The 24,288-nt window shown below is 35.4% G+C and overlaps 1 protein-coding gene across 1 annotated transcript in view; it reads left to right on the top strand.

Annotated features, from left to right (window-relative positions):
- The window catches only part of LOC136027044 (lethal(2) giant larvae protein-like), a 275,839-nt gene that overhangs the window by 184,870 nt on the left and 66,681 nt on the right, over positions 1-24,288 (top strand). Inside the window, exons 15-17 of the mRNA XM_065703968.1 lie at positions 1,158-1,274; positions 14,718-14,878; positions 20,545-20,768. Coding sequence (XP_065560040.1) covers positions 1,158-1,274; positions 14,718-14,878; positions 20,545-20,768 — 502 coding nt within the window. The remainder of the gene's footprint in view (positions 1-1,157; positions 1,275-14,717; positions 14,879-20,544; positions 20,769-24,288) is intronic.

Below are 24,288 nucleotides of genomic sequence, written 5' to 3'. Positions count from 1 at the left end.
CTCTTAAGATGATATTCCTATAACAAGATGTTTATGAGAATAACCGCTATTTCCGCATTTCACGTTTAGTCAATGAAGGAGATAAGGACTTCACTGCTAGGTTACTAATTTGACGTTTTATTTTGATAGGCTGTAAATCTTATTTAGTATGGTTCTGAAAGTATAGAGGCTAGGAAATATCTCCTATTACCTCAAATTGTACTCAGGCTTATTAGTCTGTTAGGGGGAATCGGAGCATTTGTTTTGGTTATGAATTCAACGAAAAACCCCACAACGAACTGAAGCAAGACTGAGAATTGCAATAGGTCATTTCACTACTAAAACCTTATCGAACTGGTATCAACGGAATGAAAGGGAACATTCATTTTGTTGCTTCATTTAATGGAAAATTCCTACAATGAACTCCACCAAGGTTAGCAGGTTTATTATACAGATTACCTTGTGAGCACAAGAATTTAGATAGTTTTCTATATAATTTCTAGCATTGGGACATAGCTTTGACACAGGTATCTAAGTTTTTTTTTTTTTTTTTACGGGTTAAGAAACACGGGCGGGGACAGTTAAGAAACACATGATGGTAATATGAAAGAAGTAATTAATTATTGGAAAAATTACAAACATGTCGAGATTTTTGGAGAAAAGGAGATCGTGTTTGGAGAAAACGTGTTTGTTCCTACCTTGCAATTTTGTCAAAATCGGAAGTGTGAAAGTTCAGACTAGTGTTCTTCATTGGCTTGTTTGGTGCTGAATACTTTCAGCTGCTTGTGTATCTAAATGTGCAGGATCAGAGACAGAATTACAAATATAATAGTAAAACAATATTAAAACAATGAGTTTCCATCAAGGTGTCACAGTTTTAATACCATTTCAGTCTTCTTAAAGAAAAATCGAACCAACTCCATAGTATTATCTAATCTAGAAATTACTCAGCACATTGATTCAGCAATTCCCTGAATTTTGTTTCTTTTTTTTTAATTTTTCATATCATTTGGGGTATAATTTTGGACTCCTTCCTTTAACCCCGAGACAATATGTTCCACTTTCATTTGGTTACTCACAATCTCTTAGCGTATATCCAGAAGCATTGACCTGCGTATTGTAAGCAGAAAATAGCCTTTATACCCTGTTTTATGATATTTGTTTCGTTTTTGTTACAGCTGACAACCCTTCTCCGACACTCTGGGCTGGAACCAACAGCGGAGCAGTGTATATTTTTACATTGGACATACCAAAAGAAGATAAAAGGAACCAAAGCTCTGTCGTTGCAACTTTAGGTAATTTATCTCCTATTTCATTCCTGGAATCTTTATTAAGTTGAAAAGTTTCTGAAATTTATGTTAACAGAATACCCTGTTTCAAAGTCAGTGCACTTACTAAAGAAGAACTTGTGTCCAATGTACTTTTTTTCTGGCTAATTCGTACGGTGGTTGTAGAAACTTGAGGGGGGAGGGCTTACCCAGTCTAAAATTAAAAACTCTAGCACCCTATTGACGGAGTGGAACTTATTGGAGGGCAAAAATGCTCCATCCGGGTTCCAAGGATAAGGACACTCCCTTGCAGTTAGCTAATTCTTTCATGGTACATTTTAGTTGAAAACGTGGGTATTATCACATCTTGTTAAAACAGTATCCTTGCAAATAAGTTTGACCGAGACCTTCAAACTTCCAGTGCCTGTGTATACACCTGACGGTACCAAAGTAGAATTTTGATACAATCATTTGATCAGTATAGCCGAAATGTCCAATAAATGTTCCTCCAGGGCTGACACAACCTACGCAGCTTTAGGGGCAAGGGCCGTAATTCATGCAAATTTTTAGTTTTTCTGTTTTGTCTTAGCATAGATGCCGAAAAATTACTAGTGGAAGTATTTATTCTACGTAAGCCAAAAATTATTTTCTTATTTTTGAAGGCGGGAGTATATAACTTCCGTGTATGGGTTTTCTACTATGGCCGTTCGAATGGTGCTGTTTTCATTTCAACCCAAAACCATTTTAAGGGCTTTTTCGAAATTCCTCAAAAAATTATTATCGCAACAAACTTTTGCCATTAAGATTGAGCCTAAGGAGCTACTTGACTCAGAATATTTTTGATCCGCCTCGGCCAAAAGGTCTGGTGCTATCTTTGTTGAAATTTAATCTGTCTCTCGACTGTATAGTTTACTAATAATTGTGTATTTACAGGTTTTGTAAAAAGAATTATTGTTTAATAACAAATTATAAGATATTATCCTTGTCGATCTACAACTTATGATGTATAATATATATTATATGATAAAGGCATGTTCGATTTGTAGTAATATTTCCGACTAAACTAGTGGAGAAAATTACATAATGTTTGACAACCTTGATTTATAACCTAATAATTTTTTTGTTGTTACTCAGCCAATAAATCCAGTGATCAAAGATCCATCAATCAAGTCAACTGCAGTTTATCTTGATACGGTTTGATGCTTAATCACATAGGAAAAAGACGAGTAAAAAATTTGAAACTCTATTTTGTTTTTACTCTCTACTTTAATCAAGCCACGTAGAACGGGTGTCTTTCGGTCGTTGTTTATGTCAGATGCAGACGTAGACAAATCAATATACACAATTTCAAATTTAAATTTAGCATGATACTCAGTGGTAGATCCAGGAGATTAAAGGGTTGTGAGCACTGCGTGTCTTTTGCTGAATTGCATTTACATAAATCTTTCAAGCGAAAGAAGGTGATTATTACTCGAAAACTCTATTGAGGGGCCGATAGGAATTTTTTTAAGTAATTTTTTTGCGTTTCGTATGTAAAATGTATAAAATATTGTACATTTTATAGCTGTAATTTAGAAATCTGCAGTCTTTGGGAAAACAAGGAATGGGTGGAGGTGGCTGCTTGTCCTCTAATAACTTTGACTCTTAAAAGGGCTCTAGAACTTATAATTTCCAATAAAGTGATCTCCCTCCGAAGTTCCTATGGCAACTCCTTCCAGGCGAAGTGCTTTGGTAAAAAAAATACATTGAGCCCAATTCGCTTTTTACTTAGCCAGTGCTTTTGCGCCACGTATGAAATCTAAGAATCCCTTTCCTCTCGTCTTAAATATTTTGTTTCAAGCTCAAAAACTTAACTATAAACTTGGGGCGACGTTTAACTACCTATGGTAATACTCTCGGTGGATTCAAGGTACGAGTATCTCGTATTTTATAGGTTGGAAACCGTTTGGGTAGCTACAAGTTTTAATTGATTATTTTTGCACACAGACCATTCTCGTTTCAGACAATCGACTAACCGTCACAGATTTTGGAGCAAAAAGATGTGCTTGGGGGATGGTGTTTTGACGGATCATTTTTTTTTTTTAAGGAGCACCCGAAAATTATATTTCCTTATTCGATCCTGCAAACCAGTATTTTAACCGAAGATGGAATTCTGGGAAAGGCAAACTTCTTCAGATTGTGATTACACGAGTGGTGTTATAGTCCGTAAATAAAAGATAAAAATTACTATGCACCGATTGAACAAAAATCTTGGTAGTGTTAAGGTCTCCTGTAGGATAGACTAAATTTGTGTAGACAGATTAGGAGGCTTTTAGTGAGGAACCCTATGATTAGGTTATGAAAGTCTAGGGCATAATATGTAAACGGTGGCTTGAAACTGGTACATTGATAGTTATGAACTATCAACTTCCGTGGTGCCGGTAGTAATGATGATGTGCTATTGGTCTAGCTAAGCCGTTGGGTGAAGATGAGCTTCCTCCTTTAGTTGGGAGGTTTTTCATGGTACATGATCGCTACATAAAATTTATCGCCATATATCCATACCATTAACGTAACTGGTATGCCTAAAGTGGTACTAACATTGTTTTGATGTGTTCGCTATGTCGCTTCAATTTTGTTATAGGTTTCACCTGACAAATTCCCCAGACAGAACGTTAAACATACAGTAAGGCATCGCTCTTCAAACATAGATATTTTTAGCCTCTTCTTAAATAGGATGTGTCTTTCACCTTTAAAAGCATTAAGGAAACGGATATTATAGATACTATAATCACTTGGCTCTCCAAATAAGAGATATCTATATCTGAGCTTTCTTTATCAATTAAACATGAAATTTCAATTAATGAACATCCTAACTTCTCTATTCATGGCCAGCAGGAAGAACTAGACTTTTGCAAAAAAGGAATGTAAAGATCTCCGACATCAAAGATGGCTGGAAATCGAATCGGTTAATTTTCTTGTCTAATATCAACCTTTGAACGCTCTTAAAGTGGCATGGGGAAGGGAGTGAATATTTTCAATTCTTTTTTGGAATTTCAGGAACAATAGGGAAGGGTCTCCACCTATGACTTCCCTTGTGTAGCAGTCTGACAATTTTTGTTCTTTGCTCTATTGAATAATCATGTTTAATGTTGCCGAAATTCAGGAATATCGTCTTTTTTGTACCAACACGAATTTACTAGCTTTGTACTAGTATTGACAACGCTGCTAGTATATCCTTATCAATTCTTGATTGTTAAGATCAAGTGGAAGTCATTTTAATCACTCTGCTTTCACCATGGGATGTATGCAAGGTCTTGCATAATTCATTAGGTAATTAAAGGACTGAAGATCTTGAATGGAAAGTTTGGGATTCAGCTAGTAACGGTTTGGTAATAATTTCCCTGAATAGAATTTCAAGATTCTGTAGTTCGACTTTAAAAGGAGTATTTTCTCATGCTATTGATGGGCTGGCTCTAAAATGCTTGGGATAGGTAGTATAGCATATTAATTATTCTTCCAAGTTTGCTTTACTGGTTGATGGATTCTAAAAGGATAATTATGACTAGGTTGAAGTGTCATTTCCTTTTTAAAGTCCTTATTCATTCAGCTAATAATCTGGTTAATCGCATCAATGAAATGATTGTTTCAAAAGTGGTATTATAGAATAAATGAACCAGTCGTTTAAAAGTAATATTTTTCTATAAAGCTACATTTTCCCTCCCTTTTATTCCTTTTTTCTTTTTTTTTTAAAGGGATTAAGTATTAAGTATTTTCTTCTTTTTTTGAAAGTGAAAAATGTAATTATGTAAGTAACAGAAACGTTAACCAGTCTGGATTGGAAGTTAAATAGAATGGATACAAAAGTGATTTTTCATGAAAGTACACTTCTGTCTTTGCAGTGTACATGTCTGTTTAGTCAGTAAGTCATTAAGTGAAAGAAACCTCTATTCAAGTCCACGAAATATTATTAATTCAATAAAAAAAAAAAAAAATTATTGTTGAAATGAATGAATGAATGAATGAACTTTATTACCTGTAAAAGTATAAAAAACACAAAGTACGGAGTATTATAAATAAACAAAAACAAAAACGATAAACAGCGAAGAATAAAAAAATTCAAACTAACAAAAGATAACATCGACTAATTAACCAGTATCAATATGGAAAAAAGGCTGCAGAGGGTCATAAACGTGAATGAAGTTGATAGTCTTTTTACACAAATTATCACTGGAAGACCGAATCCGAGAAGGCACATCAATTAAACCAAATCGAGCAATTATTTTTTGTTTCGGTGCCATCTAGGAAGCCGGAGGAGGAATTTGCAATATCTGAAATAAGCCGTACGTAGAGTATGTCGATCTTTCTTACGAAACAGATGAGCCATGCCTGATAAAAACAAAAGCACAGGGGCGCAATAAGCGTTATAAATCATGCACAAACCGTTGCGGTTGTAACGGCTTTTGTTTGGGGATATTTTTCCTTAAGCGACGCGTAGGTTTTTCACGGCTTGATTCACTAGGGAAGAACAGGTAGTGGAAAGTGTTGGGCCGAAACACAGACCAAGCCAACTAACTAAAGAAGAACATGGTAGAACTGCAGTCCCAGTAACGAATGGAGCGACCGCATAAGGGCTACTAAAACAAATAAACTCGCATTTAGACGCATTAACTGACAGTCCAATCTTAGATAGTTCATTGGTTAATATAGTAAAATTAGAAAGCAATCCACGGCGAGTCCGGGCAACAAGAAGAACGTCATCTGCATATGCAATAGAAGACAAACCAGTATTACCGTAAAAAAAAGAACTTCTAAGGGGACGCAGGCACGATGCAAGCACGCATTTAAATATACTAGGAGACAATACGGCACCTTGCCGAACTCCCTTATTAATTTTTACCGGGTCAGATATTTGGCCATTCCAGGTAACTTGAATTTTAGACTTTGAATACCAAGAAGACAATAAACTTAGTAAGGAAGGATTAACACCTGAAGACGCAAGGGAAAATAGAGCCTGAGAGTGCACAATATTGTCGAAAGCTCCAGAAATATCAACAGTAAGACAGTATAAAGACATTTTAGCTTTTACGGCATCTTTCATGAGTCGGCTTAAAACATGATGTGCATGGGAGCAACCGAAACTTTTCCGAAAACCAAATTGAAAAGGCGTAAAATCACAATTCGACTCAATTTCTGGTAGTAACAAATGTTCAAGCAACTTAATTAAGAAACACGATACTGTAATGGAACGATAATTCACACATGACGTGGGGTCCTCGCCTCGGTTTTGAATAGACTTACACGGCCACAAAGGAAACTATCAGGAACAAGCGACTGTGCTAAGCAAGACTGGAAAAATATTTGTAGATGGTTAAGTAGAGCAGGACAATCATAAGCAAAAAATCGGTAAGAAAGGCCGTCACCATCAAGGCTATTTGAACGCTTAATTTTTCTTAAAGCCCGGCGAATTTCAGATATTGCTACAGGCTGGACATGAGCCTGCAGGAGACGGTATGGTAAAAGCGGTTTAAGCAACTTATAATAAAAAGACTGAAGAAAACTATTAAATACACTGAACACACGCTTATAATGATCAGCAAAATTAGCTAGCTGGAGACAAGATAGGGTAGATGGGGAACATTTCTCACTATTAATAACCTTATTCCAGGAGGCCTTATCGGTGGGGCCTGGCCATGCATTCAAGCGTGCCCTCTTCAAACTGGCCTTATATTCAAGTTTACACTTTTGTTTCACAGAGAAAACAGCTCCGGAAGATGGTCGGTCACATGATATCCACATATATAGCCAAAATTTTGCTTTTTGCTTAGCACGTTTTACTTCTGGATCAACGTTCCAATTAGGCTTTCTTGCACCAATCCTAACTTTATCCACAGGCACTGCAGCTTTGGAAGCTGATTTAAGGCAATGATTTGACAATAATAGAAATTTAGGTCAACTGTACTTGAAGGCGAGGAAACTGACGTTTGCAGCAGGTGATATGGCACTTTTATGGTCGACAGTAAAGCAGTTAGCGTAGCAAGGTATAGTGGGACATTAGCACGATCCCAATTCAACTTCGTATGCCACTTCGGCTGAGCCGAAAGTGTTTTGCCAGATAGCTCACAGGACAAATTAAAGCTAAGAATAAGGTGATCGTCATCAATCTTCTCTTCGTCCACCCTGACAATCGATGATATTAAGCTGGAACTGGAAGAGATCACGTGATCCAGGTTCGATTTTGAACAGCCTCTGTTATGAATATACGTGAATGGGAGGCTCTTAACTGCGACGGGATATATGCTAGGAAGTGATTCTAGCAAGAGGATTGATCTATCGGAGGTACCAAGAATGTCACAGTTAAGGTCACCAGCTAAAACCCAATTTAGGTCTTTCAAACGTAGACTTTCGAGTAGAGACTTTAAACTGGAGCAACATTTAGCGAAAGATGTGAACGATGCTATAGAACGTCGATCGCAAGGTAAGTAAACGTTTATAAAGGCGGTACTGTCACATTGAATCGCTAAGATGTTATCATCACAATGAATCACAGAGGGCTCTGATGGGGAACGGAAAAAAATTGCTAGGCCACCGGAAGGGCGGCCTCTAGTTTTCTTGGCCTCTTGCGAAAAAAAATGGTGGACAGAAGATCGCTTCAGGCTAGAAACGTTTGATTTGGTCAAAAGATGTTCTTGCAAGAACACTATGTCATGGACTAATAATTCATTAATTAACAAGTCTTTGTCTTTTGTGCCGTTAATATTAAGAGAAGCAAAACTTAAAATAGGGGCTTGGTTCATTTTGGAGGAGAGTTTAGAGCGCGTTTTATCACTGGGCAATTCATACTATAGGAAACATGAGCTTCGCCGCAGTTGGCACATTACGGAGCCTCTAAGCAAGGATTGTCTTTAGTATTGGAATGGCATCCAGAACATTTAGAGCACTTCATCTCATTCGGGGCACATGGGCAGTGAGCTAACGAATGATGGATATTTTGGCATCTAAGACACCGTCTGGGCAAATCTTTGTATTCCGATATTTTAAAAGACTCGTAACCCAAGCGCAGACGTGAAGCGATGGCAGATTTTAGTGCAACGGAATCAAGGAACTCTAAACGGAATGTATGAGAAGAGCCGATCTGGCTGGCCTCAACAAGACCAGGAATAACGGAGATGAGTATACTGCTAGAAACACTATCAGGAAGTCCCCTAATTACTCCAAGAGGTTTGCGATCAATCACTTTAGCAAGAATATTTGGATAGCTCGCAACAGCAGATGCGGCAAGAGAATTGGCGGAAACTTTATCCTGTGTAACAACAACCCATCTTTTCCTTACGGGATCGGACTTTACCGACACAATACCGTCATGTCCGGCGAAAGAATCAAGCTTTTCCTTGCGAGAAACGGGGTCTCTTAGTTCTGGAGGCGGATATTTAAGAATAACGGCGTATGAGGGTTTGTGATTGGTACCCTTACTGTCTGAGACCAAAGAACTATTAATAGACGTTTGTTGGACTATTGAGGTGAGCAAGCGATTTTAACTGATCAAGGCACTGGTTGACTTTGGCGGTAAGGATAGAATAAGCTGACGCCGGAATGCTAGGGACTTCAGAGGGGGATTTGATCACGAACTCTGGAATATCAATATTTTCTGCAGAGCAGCGAGAAAGAGTAGCGATAATGTCCGACAATGAACTATTCTTAGCACTGGGTCCCGAACGACGAGGTATAGGCTTATCTGGGAAGCAATTGCTATATAAAAGTTTCTTAGCTCCAAGAACATCTTCATACGGGAAAAAATCACTAGCGAATTTCACATTAGACTGATGGTCCAACCCCTCATCGAGATTGTGCTGAGCAAAATTCAAAACTGGGCAATAATAAAGCGTACTGGTATTCCAATTGTCCATGATAAGCAAATTTCACTCACGGCTCGGCATCAGTCCAAAAACAATTAAGTGAAAAAGGTATATCCACAGAGAAGTTCTCAATAAGCACAATTATGAAATGATCCACACCGGCTAAATGAATGCAATGAGAATAAATAATAACTTATCTTTGAGTGGGGCTAGTAATCCAGTGATTTGCAAGTAATCCGAATTTAAAAAACGATATTTAAAAATAAATTAAAATATATTGTTAGTCCTAAACTTTTTTTTCACTTCATCGACGCTACTGTTGTTGGAGGATCCCAGTCTGCTTCACCATATTGATCTTAGACTGTTGACCTCCAATCGCAGATATTGAACGTCTGAAGCTCTATCTTATTCGAAGGTTCTTTAGAAGAAGGTACATTTCCATGGGGAAATAGTTTTTGTTTATCCTATAAATTCACGATTTTCGAATATGTCCATTTTCTGCAATTAACAGTTAATATAGTAGAGAAGAATTTTTAAATCGAACTTTTTATAACAATTTTTCTTCTTATCCGGTATTGCCTTGCAAGGTAGACTATTTTCGGAATTCTTCAATGTTGAGCAAGATTTATTAGAAAGCGCACCTATTGATGTGAAGTAGAATGTTTTTTCACGCGACTGAAAAAATACAACTATTTGCTCTTAACTGGAATCATGTGAAATGGTTAAAATCAAGAAGCTACACATAGACTCCCCTGTTCAGCCTTTCTCCAATGAACTACATTAGAATCATGAGCACACATAGAACAGTCTGAAAAGATTCACTTGTTTTCTCGTAAAAATACGAATGTAAAAAAAGAAAAATTCGAATAAATCAATTGAAAGTTTGATTCGGGATTCAAATCCTTGTTCCCACGGGCTTTATCTTCTTTTCTAAAATCGAATTACAAACTTTCAAAATTGAAATGACAAACGATAAATGGTACTATTTTGATTTGGAAGTTTATTCTGAAGCTGGGCTGTTTAATTTATTTTTTGAAAACTTGCTAGATCTACTGTTTACACCACTCATAGGTTAAACCGGGAAAAACGCCGAAGTCTGAAAATTGCTCTCTTTTAAGGTCTGAAAAACAAGACTGTACTAGTTGCTACTGTAGTATGATAACTTAAAAAAATAAGCGATTAACGCGAAAAATTAAAAAAAAAAAATATAATGGCACCAAAGTGGAGGGAAGTCTGAAATCTTAACAAGAATGCTTTTCAAAGAACGGATGTGAGCCAAATAAAGAAAGTTATTTTGTCCTGTGGTGGCGCAGTGGGTTTGACCTTAGCTTGGTAATACGTGACCCAGAGATCGAACCATGCTGCAGGAATGCACTGCAGGGCCGACGCAGGGACGTTAGTAGTCAAGAAGCGTCGTTAATCCGATACAATACAACAAAGAAAGTTATGTACATGGAATCAGTACTTTGCCTGTGAGCAGAAAAGAAAATCTTTGAAACTCAACTTCTAAATGCAACTCAAGTTCATTTTTGTGTGGTGGGTTCTTCAAGTCCTTATTCAGTTTCTGAGGTGTAGAATGTTGGAGGATCATTTGCATAATTAGATTTTTTTCTAATCCAATTACCTATTTGGGGTATTCAGCTCAGTTCTGAGCAGAAAAGTTTTGAAACTCAACTTTTAAATGTGACTCTCATGTTTGTTTTTTTGTAGTGGGCTCTTCAAGCCCGTCTCCTATTTTCTGAGGTGTAGATTGTCGGAGATTAATTTGAATAATTACATTAATTTTTTTTTTATCCGATCACCTAATTTGGGTATTCAGCTCAGTATATTGACATTCTTAGAATTTTATGCGAAGTTTAAAATAGAAGGAAATGAAATGAATGAAAAAAGCATATTAGGCTGATTCAAAATAGGTTTGTTCTTCGAAGTCAAATATACTATTTTAGATATGGCTTTGAGCTTTTTTATTTTTATTCCTTAGATACCGGATAAGCGGACATTGCTAGTCTATTTTTCTTCGGTGCGTAAAATACTATGCCGGTGTTTTACTTAATAGGTTATCCTGATTCTAAATATAAGTAAATAATTATTTAATTTAACTATTCTGTAAGATGGTAAGTTTTTGACAATGTCTTAACTTAAAAACTAAGCAAGAAATGAAGCGGACTTCCCTTGTATTTTAGAAAAAGAGAAACAATTTAGTGACCAAGGAAAAGTTCAGAAGACTTTTGAATTTTCTAAGCTGAGAAAAATCTATATATATATATATATATATATATATATATATATATATATATATATATATATATATATATATATATATATATATATATATATATATATATATATATATATATATATATATATATATATATATATATATATATATATATATATATATATATATATATGCATATACATATATACATATATATATGTATACATATATACATATATATATATATATATATATATATATATATATATATATATATATATATATATATATATATATATATATATATATATATATATATATATATATATATATATATATATATATATAATATAGTTGTCTGTGTGTGGATCTGTGGATGGATCAGGTGACGTCATGTTTGTCCGCATATGACGTCTGAATTATTTCACACTAATACAAAAGAAGAAAAAACTAAAAAAGGTAAAAACTACAAAAAAAACTAAAAAGAAAAAAAAAACTAAAAAAGCTAAAAAACTAAAAAAAACTAAAAAAAGGTAAAAATCTAATAACTAAAAAAAAAACTGAAAAAAATAAAAAAAGGCAAAAACTACAAAAAAAAATAAAAACTAATAAAAAAACTAAAAAAGCTAAAAAACTAAAAAAACTAAAAAAACTAAAAAAAGGTAAAAAACTAAAAAAAACTAAAAACTAAAAAAGAAAAAAACTAAAAAAAAGGAAAAAACTGAAAAATAAAAGAGAAAAAGAAAACTAAAAAAATATGAATAAATATATATAAAAATAAGTTGTTTGTGGGTTATGTCTGTCTGTCTGTCTGTCGAGTGACGTCGTGTTTGTCCGCATATGACGTCTGAATTATTTCACACTAATACAAAAGAAGAAAAAAAACTAAAAGAGGTAAAAACTACAAAAAAAACTAAAAAGAAAAAAAACTAGAAAAGCTAAAAAACTAAAAAAACTAAAAAAAGGTAAAAAACTAAAAACTAAAAAAAACTGAAAAAACTAAAAAAAGGCAAAAACTAAAAAAAAAAACTAAAAACTAATAAAAAAACTAAAAAAGCTAAAAAACTAAAAAAACTAAAAAACTAAAAAAAGGTAAAAAACAAAAAAAAACTAAAAACTAAAAAAGAAAAAACTAAAAAAAGGAAAAAACTGAAAAATAAGAGAAAAAGAAAACTAAAAAAATATTAATAAATATAAAAAATATAAATATAATATAAATTAGCAATCAACAAAGCACCGAGACACAAATGACGACCGGGACACAGGGAGTATAAATGACGACCAGGACATAAGTAAAAAAAAAAAAACTAAAAAAACTAAAAAAATGGTAAAACTACAAAAAAACTAAAAACTAACAAAAAAACTAAAAAATCTAAAAATCTAAATAAACTAAAAAAGAAAAAAAAGAAAAAAGGAAAAAAATAAAGGAGAAAAACAAAACTAAAAAACGAATGTATATACAGACCGGGACACCGGGATACAAATGACGACCGGGACACAGGGAATATAAATGACGACCGGGACACAGGGACACAACTACAATGGGGACGCCGGGGGGCACAGGGGGATATAAATGACGACCGGGACACCGGGACACAAGGAATATAAATGACGCCCGGGACACTCAAAGAGAAATCACAGACTGGAACACCGGGACACAAATGACGACCGGGACACAGGGAATATAAATGACGACCGGGACACAGGGACATAACTACAAAGGGGACGCCGGGGTGCACAGGGGGATATATAAATGACGATGGCGACTCAGGGAATGGTCGATTAGCAATCACCATCAACAAAGCTCAAGGGCAATCATTAGAATCATGAGGTATAGATCTGAATACGGATTGTTTTCCCATGGACCATTATATGTTGCATGTTCAAGAGTCGGTAAACCTGAAAATCTATTTATATGCACAGACAATGGGACAGCAAAGAATGTTGTATATTCGCAAGTTTTACGTAGTTAAAAACATATATATATATATATATATATATATATATATATATATATATATATATATATAATATATATATATATATATATATATATATATATATATATATATATATATATATATATATATATATATATATATATATCTATCTATATTCACAGGTGGGACATAGGGACACAACTACAATGGCGCGTAACTAATATGGTGCGTAACGACTTACGCGCGCGGGGGGGCTTGGGGGGGGGGGGCGAAGCGCCCCCACCAACTAGGTGTTGGGGTTTATATCTATCTATATTCACAGGTGGGACATAGGGACACAACTACAATGGCGCGTAACTAATATGGCGCGTAACGACTTACGCGCGCGGGGGGGCTTGGGGGGGGGCGAAGCGCCCCCACCAACTAGGTGTTGGGGTGGCGCGAAGCGCCACCCCAACAGCTAGTATATATATATATATATATATATATATATATATATATATATATATATATATATATATATATATATATATATATATATATATATATACATTTGACCCCTTGTTATGCTAGTGTAGCTACTACAACATCATATTAGTTGTTCAAATTTGTTCAAACTTGATCCTTTAGAGGAAGTAAAAGTACTTGTCAATAAGTTTGATTAAAGTATGGAAAAAAGGTGCTTTACTGCTGCAACTTCCCATTCCCAGGACTCACCACGGTTTTTTTCTTTCACGGATGAATGGTATTATCACTGTGTCATTTAAACTTTGACAAATTGAAGTGCTGTAAAGGTGATGGTAACTTCACATTGTTGCTAAGAAGCTCACAATTGGAATATCTTCTTGAGTAATATTACCTTGAAGTCATATAAGTTGTAGTGGTTAGAAATTCTGTAAGATAACGGATATTTGTCACTGCCGCTGAAGGACTTACCGTTAGAATTTATTTGTGAATGTTATTACCTTCACGTCCAACGAGCGGAGATGGGCTGTAATGTCCTTCAAAATAGCGACTTCCTATTGCTAAATAAGAAATCACCTGAGGAAACCTAATTTTTGGGTTCAAGTTTACATTCATTAATTACTTCATTGTCTTATTGGTAGTCACCAAATTAGTTACTTAAATAAATAATTCTTTGAATGTCAATTTGATCAACCCAATCAGAGTGAAAACCTTGAAGCTGAAATCCCAAAAATTATGATTATGTACTCTCTTAGTTCAGATATGGAACTTCAAATTAAAAGTATATAAAATATTTCTGAAAATTTTTATTAAAAATTTTTATTAATAGTAATTTATTTAATGTTTCACGCTATTTTTGACTGGTTCTGTTTTTTGTTTATTTGTTGTTTTATTATGAATTAAATTATACTTGACGCTGCCACTTTACTAAGCTAATTGCGCTCTATCCAGTTTTAACTGAAAAAGGCTGTCAGTTGTAGACTTTCTTATTGATGCTGTTTCTTTTTATCAGCCAAAGAAATTCAGCTTCGTCACCGTGCACCTGTTATATCGTTGAGTGTTGTAGATGGGTCATATGGAGCTGTCCGTGAAAAAGGTGACACTGGAGCATCTGCACCAACAGAAGTGTCAATACCCCACCGATTAGTCATCTGCTCAGAAGAACAAATTAAGGTACCTGTATTAAGTTATACATAAGGTCTGTTTGAAATAAGGTATCGTATGTTCTGAATGATTAAAATCAGCTGTCATAGGCTAATCCGAACTAGAAATATAGGTTCAGATGAAATAATGTCCCTCACACCCTCCTCTCTCTCTCCCTTGCTTTCTCTCTCTCTCTCTCTCTCTCTCTCTCTCTCTCTCTCTCTCTCTCTCTCTCTCTCTCTCTCTCTCTCTCCCCTCTCTCTCTTTCTAAATTTTTATATGATGTTTTTTGGGGGGGAGGGGAAAGGTATGCTCTTCCTGAATTATTCTTTCCTACTTACCCCTACAATTCTTTCTATTTAAGGGAGTCTTAATATTCTTAAAAATAGCAGGGAAACTAAATTTGCCTTGAAATAATGCTTCAATACCCCAAAACGAAATATCCAGGGTCACCTTTTTTTGCCTATGATTTGAGTCTTATGGCTTTCCGCCAAAATTCTCCTCTTTTGACCAGTTGATTATTTTTTGATAAATATAGCTCCTTTGTTTCCATTTCATTAATATTTTAACAACTTTAAAATTACAGAAGGCATCACCTATAATGCATGATACGTTTAGGGGCCACTCTGAAAAATATATTATTTATTTGTAAAAGTTTCTTGGGACCTGTTAGACATCTTCAGGTTGAATTGGAATACTTCATTTTTTCTAATATATCCTTCTGAATTTGTATTAAGCAATAGTCTAAAAACATGTTACGGTAAAACCTGCATGTTCTTCCTGTAGATCCTCGAAAATGAGGAGTGTGCATACGCACTACTAATGATTACACAAGACATTTTGATTGCGAACCCCTTGGTGATGGACGTATTTTTAATGGAAGCTCCATTTCACTTGCAAAATTTGCCTTAGTTGAATTCTTTTGCTTATTTACTCTTAAGGTTTGGAGACGTAGAAGGTTTATGGGGAAGAACGGTCTTATTTGTGGTTATCTCTGGTAGTTTCAAGGTTAGGTTCAATGTTCATTTCAGTTTTGTGTACTTAGGATTTATATTATTTTTTTATGGAAGGTAATTTATGCACGTTTAAAATACCGGGTTTTTACCTCCCCCTTCCCCCGAAATTGTTATTTTACTCCTAAAAACGTAACAAAAATGCTTATAAAAATGTTTGATTCGTTTTTAAAGGTTTTATTGTCCCCCTCCCCCCGAACAAAATTATTTCAGCAAACACTGCTTCTTTTCCTTTTAGATCCTTAACATGAAAGAATTTATAGGCGTTGCTATTCAAAATTTCGACTTTATCCCATATATACCGCCAAGGGAGTAAATGGATCCCCAACAAGCCATTTTACTAGTTTTTTTCTTTTATACCAGCCAGAAAGGAAGAAAAATGCTGGGTCCGTTGTTTGACTTAGGAGATATTGACCTGTCGCACTGTCTTCACGACGGGTACTCAGTGTTGCCTAGAACGACGGAAATTGAACCCCTTGTTCCTTCAAAGAACAAAAATTAACAAATGGATACTAAATGGATAAATAAAAATTAACAAAGGTGAAACTTTAAATGTTTGAAGCAGTTTTTCAGTTTACCGAGGCAGTTCTTTTTAAAATAAGAAAAGACAAAAAAAAAAAAAAAAAAAAAAAAAAAAAAAAAAAAAAAAAAAAAAAAACAGTTAAAACTGAGATAATGTTGCCCCTAATGCCCTAAATAACGGAAAAGAAATCGTTATATTATACCAAAGAAAACAACAGAATCGAATTCGAACAATCGAATAATAAGCTTAATTTAAAACGAACTGGATTCTTTTGTTGCTGCGAAAATCGAAGCAATCAAAAAGAATAATTGTCTCATTGTTTTTCCAAATGCTGGATATAAAAAGACAATGACCATAGGTACTCAGTGGGTTGACCCGAGATTTGGAGTCACACGATATCTGAGGGACAATAATGACCGAAAGTGTACAAGAATGAATCCTTAAAATAGCATTTTGCAGAGGGAAAAAGGGCGGTGAATGAATTATTAACACAACCCCCCCCCCCTACCCCTCTATGTGTATATGAATATCGAATATGAATTTGAGTGTACCTACAGTATGAGTGTTGCTCAAATTAGCTGTAGTATGGGTATAGCTCTTGCTAGGTTCAGTATGGGTAAAGCTAAGTATCGCACAGAAGAATGAATACTAAAAAAAAAAAAAAGACTTGCCCGACTTTTCAGAAAAATTTTTCCAAGGTAATTTTATTGAATTTTTATTTTTGGAATGAATAAAATTGGCTTTCTTACACAAACGAAAATACCAGAAGAAAAAGGCCAAATACAAAACTTCAATAAACTAAAATGATTTGCTTTATTGGGAATCCTCTTCTAAAACACATACCTTAGGCACATACCTTACCATTTAAGGTATATGCCTATATACTAGGCAGTAGAAGGCCTGCCTTCTATTGCTCTGTTTTATCCTTATATCTTTCGGGATTGTGTTTAATCAAACATAGAAGCCATAAGAGCACTGGCAGACAGAGAGAAAAATCGTTTTTAATTGAAAGAGTATGTGTTAGCTCTTGCAGAAGGACACCTTCTCTTCTGATTTACCACGCAGATTTATCTAATCATATTTCTATTGATTTGGGAGCTATTTTATGGTGTTTTACCGCCCCATTCACAGTGGGACTTTAATGATACCGAGATTAAAATAGCGTTAATTTAATTCTATCAGAATTTCTAGCTAATCAAAAATATAAGAAAAGTGATTGCCTCAAACTAGCGCTTACTAAATCTTGGTGTTAGTAAAATCTTATTGTGAACGAACCTTAAGCCAATTTGTTTTCCCCTTGTCCAAAGTGAAAAACTCTCCTTTTCTCATTAAATATTCCATTGACAAATGAAGCATTGCAAACTTCATATTTGTTAAATTGACGGAAAGCCATTCATCCAGTCTCATTATACGATATAATTCTTTATGAAGCAATACATGCTTTTGTTGTAGATGTTGCTTGAGCGTAGTATAGATCCGACCTCGTTATCAGAAGTAATCCCTTGTGAAGCAATAAATGTTTTTGTTGTACTTATTGCTTAAGTTTTGTTGCTGGAATTGATTTTCATGAAGCAATAAGTATTTTTTTTTTTACAGTTCTTACTTAAGTTCAGTTTAATTCCACGCCTTGAAATTTTGCTTTTGGGATTTATTGAGCAAAATAGTAGATTGATTCATTCCTTCGTGGTAATATCATTAGATTTTTTTTCAGATTGAAGCCCCCCCCCCCTCCTCCAACACCTACACACAAAAATGTGAGTTTTAGGTCTGTTCAACTATTGTTTTATTTTTCATTTATGTTTTAATTTGTAGGAGTCAGAGACTTTGCATGAGCAGTCAATAGGATATGGTAGAAACTTGTATTTCCCATAATCTGGTTGTGACATATATATATGTCAGTAATAAACTCCCATATGCATGTTCAAGCGCAATTTATATTTTCGGTTTATCCTAGAATCTAATCAGTCATATGTTCTTAAAAATCCGATTAGATTCCAATCCATTTATTTAAAGCTTCGTGAATTTCTTTTTTTTCATAGGATTTGCACTCTGAAAGCTGAGTATCTTCTTCTTCTTAATTAGTATGTTGCTGTGTAGGGGAAAGTGTTTCATGCGTTTCTCTTTCCAAATTTATGTCTGGAGTAACATTTTGCCTCCTTTTGGGGTATAGAGGAAGAAGAAAGTACTTTCCTCGTCTAGTTTTTTCGAAATTCCTGTCACTTGTTCTAAACACTAAACCTTGCCCTTGCAATAGATTTTTTTTTATATGTCCTACTTCTAACATTTTTTCAAATCTAGTGAATAGTTATAAAGATATTCTTATATGACTTTTACAATCATACAAAAACAATCGAAATCGTTCTTTAATTAGAATTTTTTTCATTCGCTGTAATTTTTGCTTAATTTAGGAAATATTCATTTTGATAGAGGATTGCTTTCTAACTTGGATAGTTCCATCAGAGCTTTGTATTGGTATTGAATCTACATAATATTAAAATCTTAATGATTTTTTTTTTTATAAATAAAATTTACTTATCTCCTTAAAGACGAATGGATAGCTTTTCATTTTTCTATTGGGAAATTTTCGCTAAATATATATTTAAAATGCTAAACCTCTCTCTGATTCCTCCCTGGCATTCAACTTCTTATTTTTTATCCTCCTTAGCGAATGGTTTTAATTATGAACAGTAAAAGTAAAGCCATCGTAAATTCCTTTTAAATTCGAAAATTTCAATTCGAGGATTGCTTTCTACCTTAGGTAGTTTTATCAAAGCTTTGTATATGTTCTAAATCTGTATAATTTGTAAATTCTGTTGAATTAATATTCTATTCCTTTTGTTTGAAGGGCAAGTGGAACCCGTATTTAGAAACCGAAATATCTTCATCATATAAAAGATATTGCTTTACTTAGACATTTGTAAGACAAAAGGTTGCATAGCTACATGAGATATACTGTGTGAAATCTTATATGAAGTTTTGCTATTAAATAGATTCCTGTTAGTCAATGAAAATTCCAGTTCCTTTGTTCTCTATTGGTTTGTAAATCTGTGTTGAGATAAGCTTAAGACTAAAATTGCCCGTTGAACTGGTTTAATGATGCTTGTATTTTGTGAATTAATATTCATCAGTACAACGTAAACTAACACAGTAAATTCTATTAAAACGTGATAAAATGTGAAATTTGACAACCTGGGTCATCAGTTGCGAAAACGCTAATACGGGTAGCTAAAGCAAAGGCCATTGCTAATTTGTCTGAAGTACCCAAAATCCATTAACGTGTCAAAAATAAAAATGAAGAGCAAAGATAAGGGCTTTTAGAAGATGTGCGAAAACGACAGTTAGTGCGTGTCAAAAATAAAATGAAGAGCAAAGAAACACGCGGTTAGAAGACGTGCGACACCGAGCAAGTGAGCGAGTCAAAAGTGAAAATGAAGAGCACAGACGCGCGCGGTTAGAATGAAAGGTGAGGCGTTTCAAAAATGAAAATAAATAGCAAAGACAGATGGTTAGAAGACATGTGACACCGAGCATGTGAGCGATTCAAAAATGAAAATGAAGAGCTGACACACGCGGTTAGAAGACATGCGAAACCGAGCATATGAGCAAGTCAAAAATAAAAATTAAAAGCAAAGACACGCGGTTAGAAGACATGTGACACTAAACATGTGAGCGAGTCAATGAAAATCAACCTGGCAACAAGGATCAAAACTTGTCAAAATTTAAAATGTTAGTGATGATGATTGGGTTTGGGATTTTGACAATGATAAAGTCATCAATGCCTACCATATCTTTGTTAAAAAAAAAAAAAAAAAAAAAATCTGCGATACCTATTTCATAATGATGAAAGACAAGCCGAGGTAAAACGAACTAAACAAATTGAAAATGATATTGATTATTATTATGTTTTGGATTTTCATCAGTGCCTACCATACCTTTGAAAATCAGTAATCTGGACTAGAAAAATTGTTGGAAGAAAAATAAGTTTTTGTCCTACCACCTGAACTGCGAGTTGTTTAGCATTGCTGAAATTGTGAATATGAAGAAAATAAATGCTTACTCCGCTCTGAAGATTCATAATTTTGTGTAATTTTTAGTAGGCCTAGCACAAGAAAAACGGGCTAGTTGTAGTTTAAAGAAAATAAATTAATTCATTGTTTCAGATTTTTACACTGCCCAGCTTGCGGCCATTTGGTAAATTCAAGCTCACAGCCACTGAAGGGGCGCGTATACGCCGAACTGCTATATTGCGTTTCACTTCATCAGATGGTAAACACTCTGAAAATTGCCTAGTGTGCCTCACGAACCTTGGCGAAATTTCCATTCTTTCATTGCCAGACCTAAAGAGGCAGATGAATGTCAACTGCATTCGCCGTGAGGATATTTAGTAAGTTCACTTTTTATGGCACTTGGTATTAACCAAGTGACATATAGCAGTCGCCAATTCTGTCGGTCTGTCGGTCTGTCTGTCGGTCTGTCTGTCGGTCTGTCTGTCGGTCTGTCTGTCGGTCCCGGTTTTGCTACTTTAGGCACTTCCAGGTAAGCTAGGACGATGAAATTTGGCAAGCGTATCAGGGACCGGACCAGATTAAATTAGAAATAGTCGTTTTCCCGATTTGACCATCTGGGGGGGAGTGGGGGCCCGGTTAATTCGCAAAAAATAGAAAAAATGAAGTATTTTTAACTTATCAGCGGGTATTTGGATCTTAATGAAATTTGATGTTTGGAATGATATTGTGTCTTAGAGCTCTTATTTTTAATCCCGACCGGATCTGATGACATTGGGGGGAGTTGGAGGGGGAAAACCTAAAGTCCCGGTTTTGCTACTTTAGGCACTTCCAGGTAAGCTAGGACGATGAAATTTGGCAAGCGTATCAGGGACCGGACCAGATTAAATTAGAAATAGTCGTTTTCCCGATTTGACCATCTGGGGGGGGGAGAAGGGGCCGGTTAATTCGGAAAAATAGAAAAAATGAAGTATTTTTAACTTATGAGCGGGTGATTGGATCTTAATGAAATTTGATGTTTGGAATGATATTGTGTCTCAGAGCTCTTATTTTAAATCCCGACTGGGTCTGATGACATTGGGGGGAGTTGGAGGGGGGAAACCTAAAATCTTGGAAAACACTTAGAGTAGAGGGATCGGGATGAAACTTGATGGGAAAAATAAGCGCAAGTCCCAGATACATGATTGACATAATCGGAACTTATTTGCTCTCTTTGGGGTAGTTGGGAGGGGGGGAGTAAGTCTTAAAAATTAGAAAAATGAGGTATTTTCAACTTACGAACGGGTGATCGGATCTCAATGAAATTTGATGTTTAGAAGGATATCGTGTCTTAGAGCTCTTATTTTAAATCCCGACCGGATCTGGTGATGGGGGCGGGGAGTTGGGAGGGGGAAACCTAAAACTTGGAAAACACTTAGAGTGGAGGGATCGGGATGAAACATGGTGGGAAAAATAAACACAAGTCCTAGATAGATGATTGACATAAACGGAACGGATCCGCTCTCTTTTGGGTAGTTGGGGGGGGGGGGGTTAATTCTGAAAAATTAGAAAAAATGAGGTATTTTTAACTTACGAATGGGTGATTGGATCTCCATGAAATTTGATTTTTAGAAGGATATCGTGGCTCAAAGCTCTTATTTTAAATCCTGACCGGATCTGGTGACATTGGGGGAAGTTTGGGGTGGGGAGACCTAAAATGATGGGAAACCCTTAGATTGGAAGGATTGGGATGAAACTTGGTTGGAAAAATAAGCAAAAGTCTTGCATACGTAATTTACATAATTGGAACGGATCCGCTCAATTGCGGGGGGGGGGGTAATTCTGAAAAATAAGAAAAATAACGTATTTTTAACTTACGAAGGAGTGATCGGATCTTCATGAAACTTCATATTTAGAAGGACCTCGTAACTCTGATATCTTATTTTAAATCTCAACCGGATCAAACGTAATTGGGGGGGGGACAGTTGGGGGGACCGGAAATCTTAGAAAATACTTAAAGCGGTGAGATCAGGATGAAACTGGATGGGAAGAATAGAAACCTGTCTAAGATACGTGACTGACATAACTGGACCGGATCTGCTCTCTTTGGTGGAATTGGGAGGGGGGAGGTAATTTTGAAAATTGAGGTATTTGTAACTTACGAAAGGGTGACCAGATCTTAATGAAATTTGATATTTAGAAGGATCTTGTGCTATAAAGTTTAACTTTAGGTTCTGACCTTCTCACAAGTGCCAAATGAGCTCTTGGCTCTTCCGACCTCGTCCAAATGAGCTCTTGGCTCTTCCGACCTCGTACCATATGAGCTCTCGGCTCTTCCGACCTCGTCACAAGTGCCATATGAGCTCTTAGCTCTTGTTTTTATTTATTGAGAAGCCCATCAATTACTCATTTTTTTTACTTGCTAAATTTGTCTGTAAGTAAATTTTGGAAATTTGGCATGAATTTTGGATTTTTAGATATTTCAATTCCTTCTAATATGAATTGAAGTACCAATGACAGTGAAAATGAATGTGATTGTTTGTACTGTTTAAATTATAACTTATAAATTTATGTACATATTTATAAAAATGAGGCGGAATGGAAAAGAAGATATTCTTCATATGCCCGTAAGCAGTTTTTGGTAGTAGCGGACAAAAAAAAAAGAAAAAGAAAAAGGAAAAAATGGATGAAAAACAGTGAAAAATAGTCTCTAGTAGTAGCGGGCACCAAATTAAAAAACAGAGAAGATAGCGAAAGTTCAGCCAAAAGTAACCTAAAAACAAGTGGCACTAATCAGCTTAAGAAGGTGTAGCTTTCATTTGAATGTGTATTATTCTTTAAGAATCAGCAGATTTCTAATTATAAATCTTTATGGCACTTGGTGTCTACCAAGTGACATATAGCGATCGCAAATTCTGTCGGTCTGTCGGTCTATCTGTCCCAGTTTTCCTACTTTAGGCACTTCCAGGTAAGTTAGGAGGACGAAATTTGGCAGGCTTATCAGGAACCATACCAGATTAAATTAGAAATTTTCTTTTCCCCTATTCGACCATCTGGGGGGGGGGCGAGTTAGGGGGCGGTTAAATCGGAAAAAATAGAAAAAATGAGGTATTTGTGACTTACGAACGGGTGATCGGATCTTCATGAAATTTGATATTTAGAAGATATCGTATCTCAGAGCTGTTGTGTCATATCCCAACCAGATCTGGTGACATTTGGGGGAGTTGGTGGGGGAATGTAAAATCTTGGAAAACGCTTAGAGTGGAGGGATCGGGATGAAACTTGGTGGGAAAAATAAAAACAAGTCCAAGATACGTGACTAACATAACCGGACTGGTTCCAATCTCTTTGGTCGAGTTGGGGGGGGGGAGTAATCGGAAAAATTAGAAAGAATGATGTATTTGTAACTGATCAACGAGCGGGTGATCAAATCTTAATGAAATTTAATATTTAGAAGGATCTTGTGCTTTGGAGCTTTTGTTTTAAATACCGACCAGATTCGGTGACACTTGGGTGAGTTGGAGGGATAAACCGGAATTCTTGGAAAACGTGAAAATTGAGGTATCTTTATCTTACGAATGGGTGATCGGATCTTAATGAAACTTCATATATAGAAGGATCTTACGTCTTAGATGCTCCATTTTCATTTCGAATTGGATCCGGGGCCATAGGGGGTTGGAGGGGGAAAACAGAAATCTTGGAAAGCGCTTTGACTGGAGAGATCGGGATGAAACTTGAAGGAAAGAATAAGCACAAGCTATAGATATGTGATTGACATGATTGGAACGGATCTATTCACCTTTGAGGAGCTGGGGGGGGGGGGTGTTGATTGGAAAAATTAGAAAAATTGAGGTATTTTTAACTTAAGAACGGGTGGCTGGATTTTAACGAAATTTGATATTTAGAAGTAATTTATGTCTC

Source organism: Artemia franciscana, chromosome 5 (genome assembly GCF_032884065.1).
Source record: "Artemia franciscana chromosome 5, ASM3288406v1, whole genome shotgun sequence".
Taxonomy (NCBI): Eukaryota; Metazoa; Arthropoda; class Branchiopoda; order Anostraca; family Artemiidae; genus Artemia; species Artemia franciscana.
The sequence above is the reverse complement of the archived record's forward strand: the minus strand, read 5'-3'. Positions and strand labels throughout refer to the sequence as shown.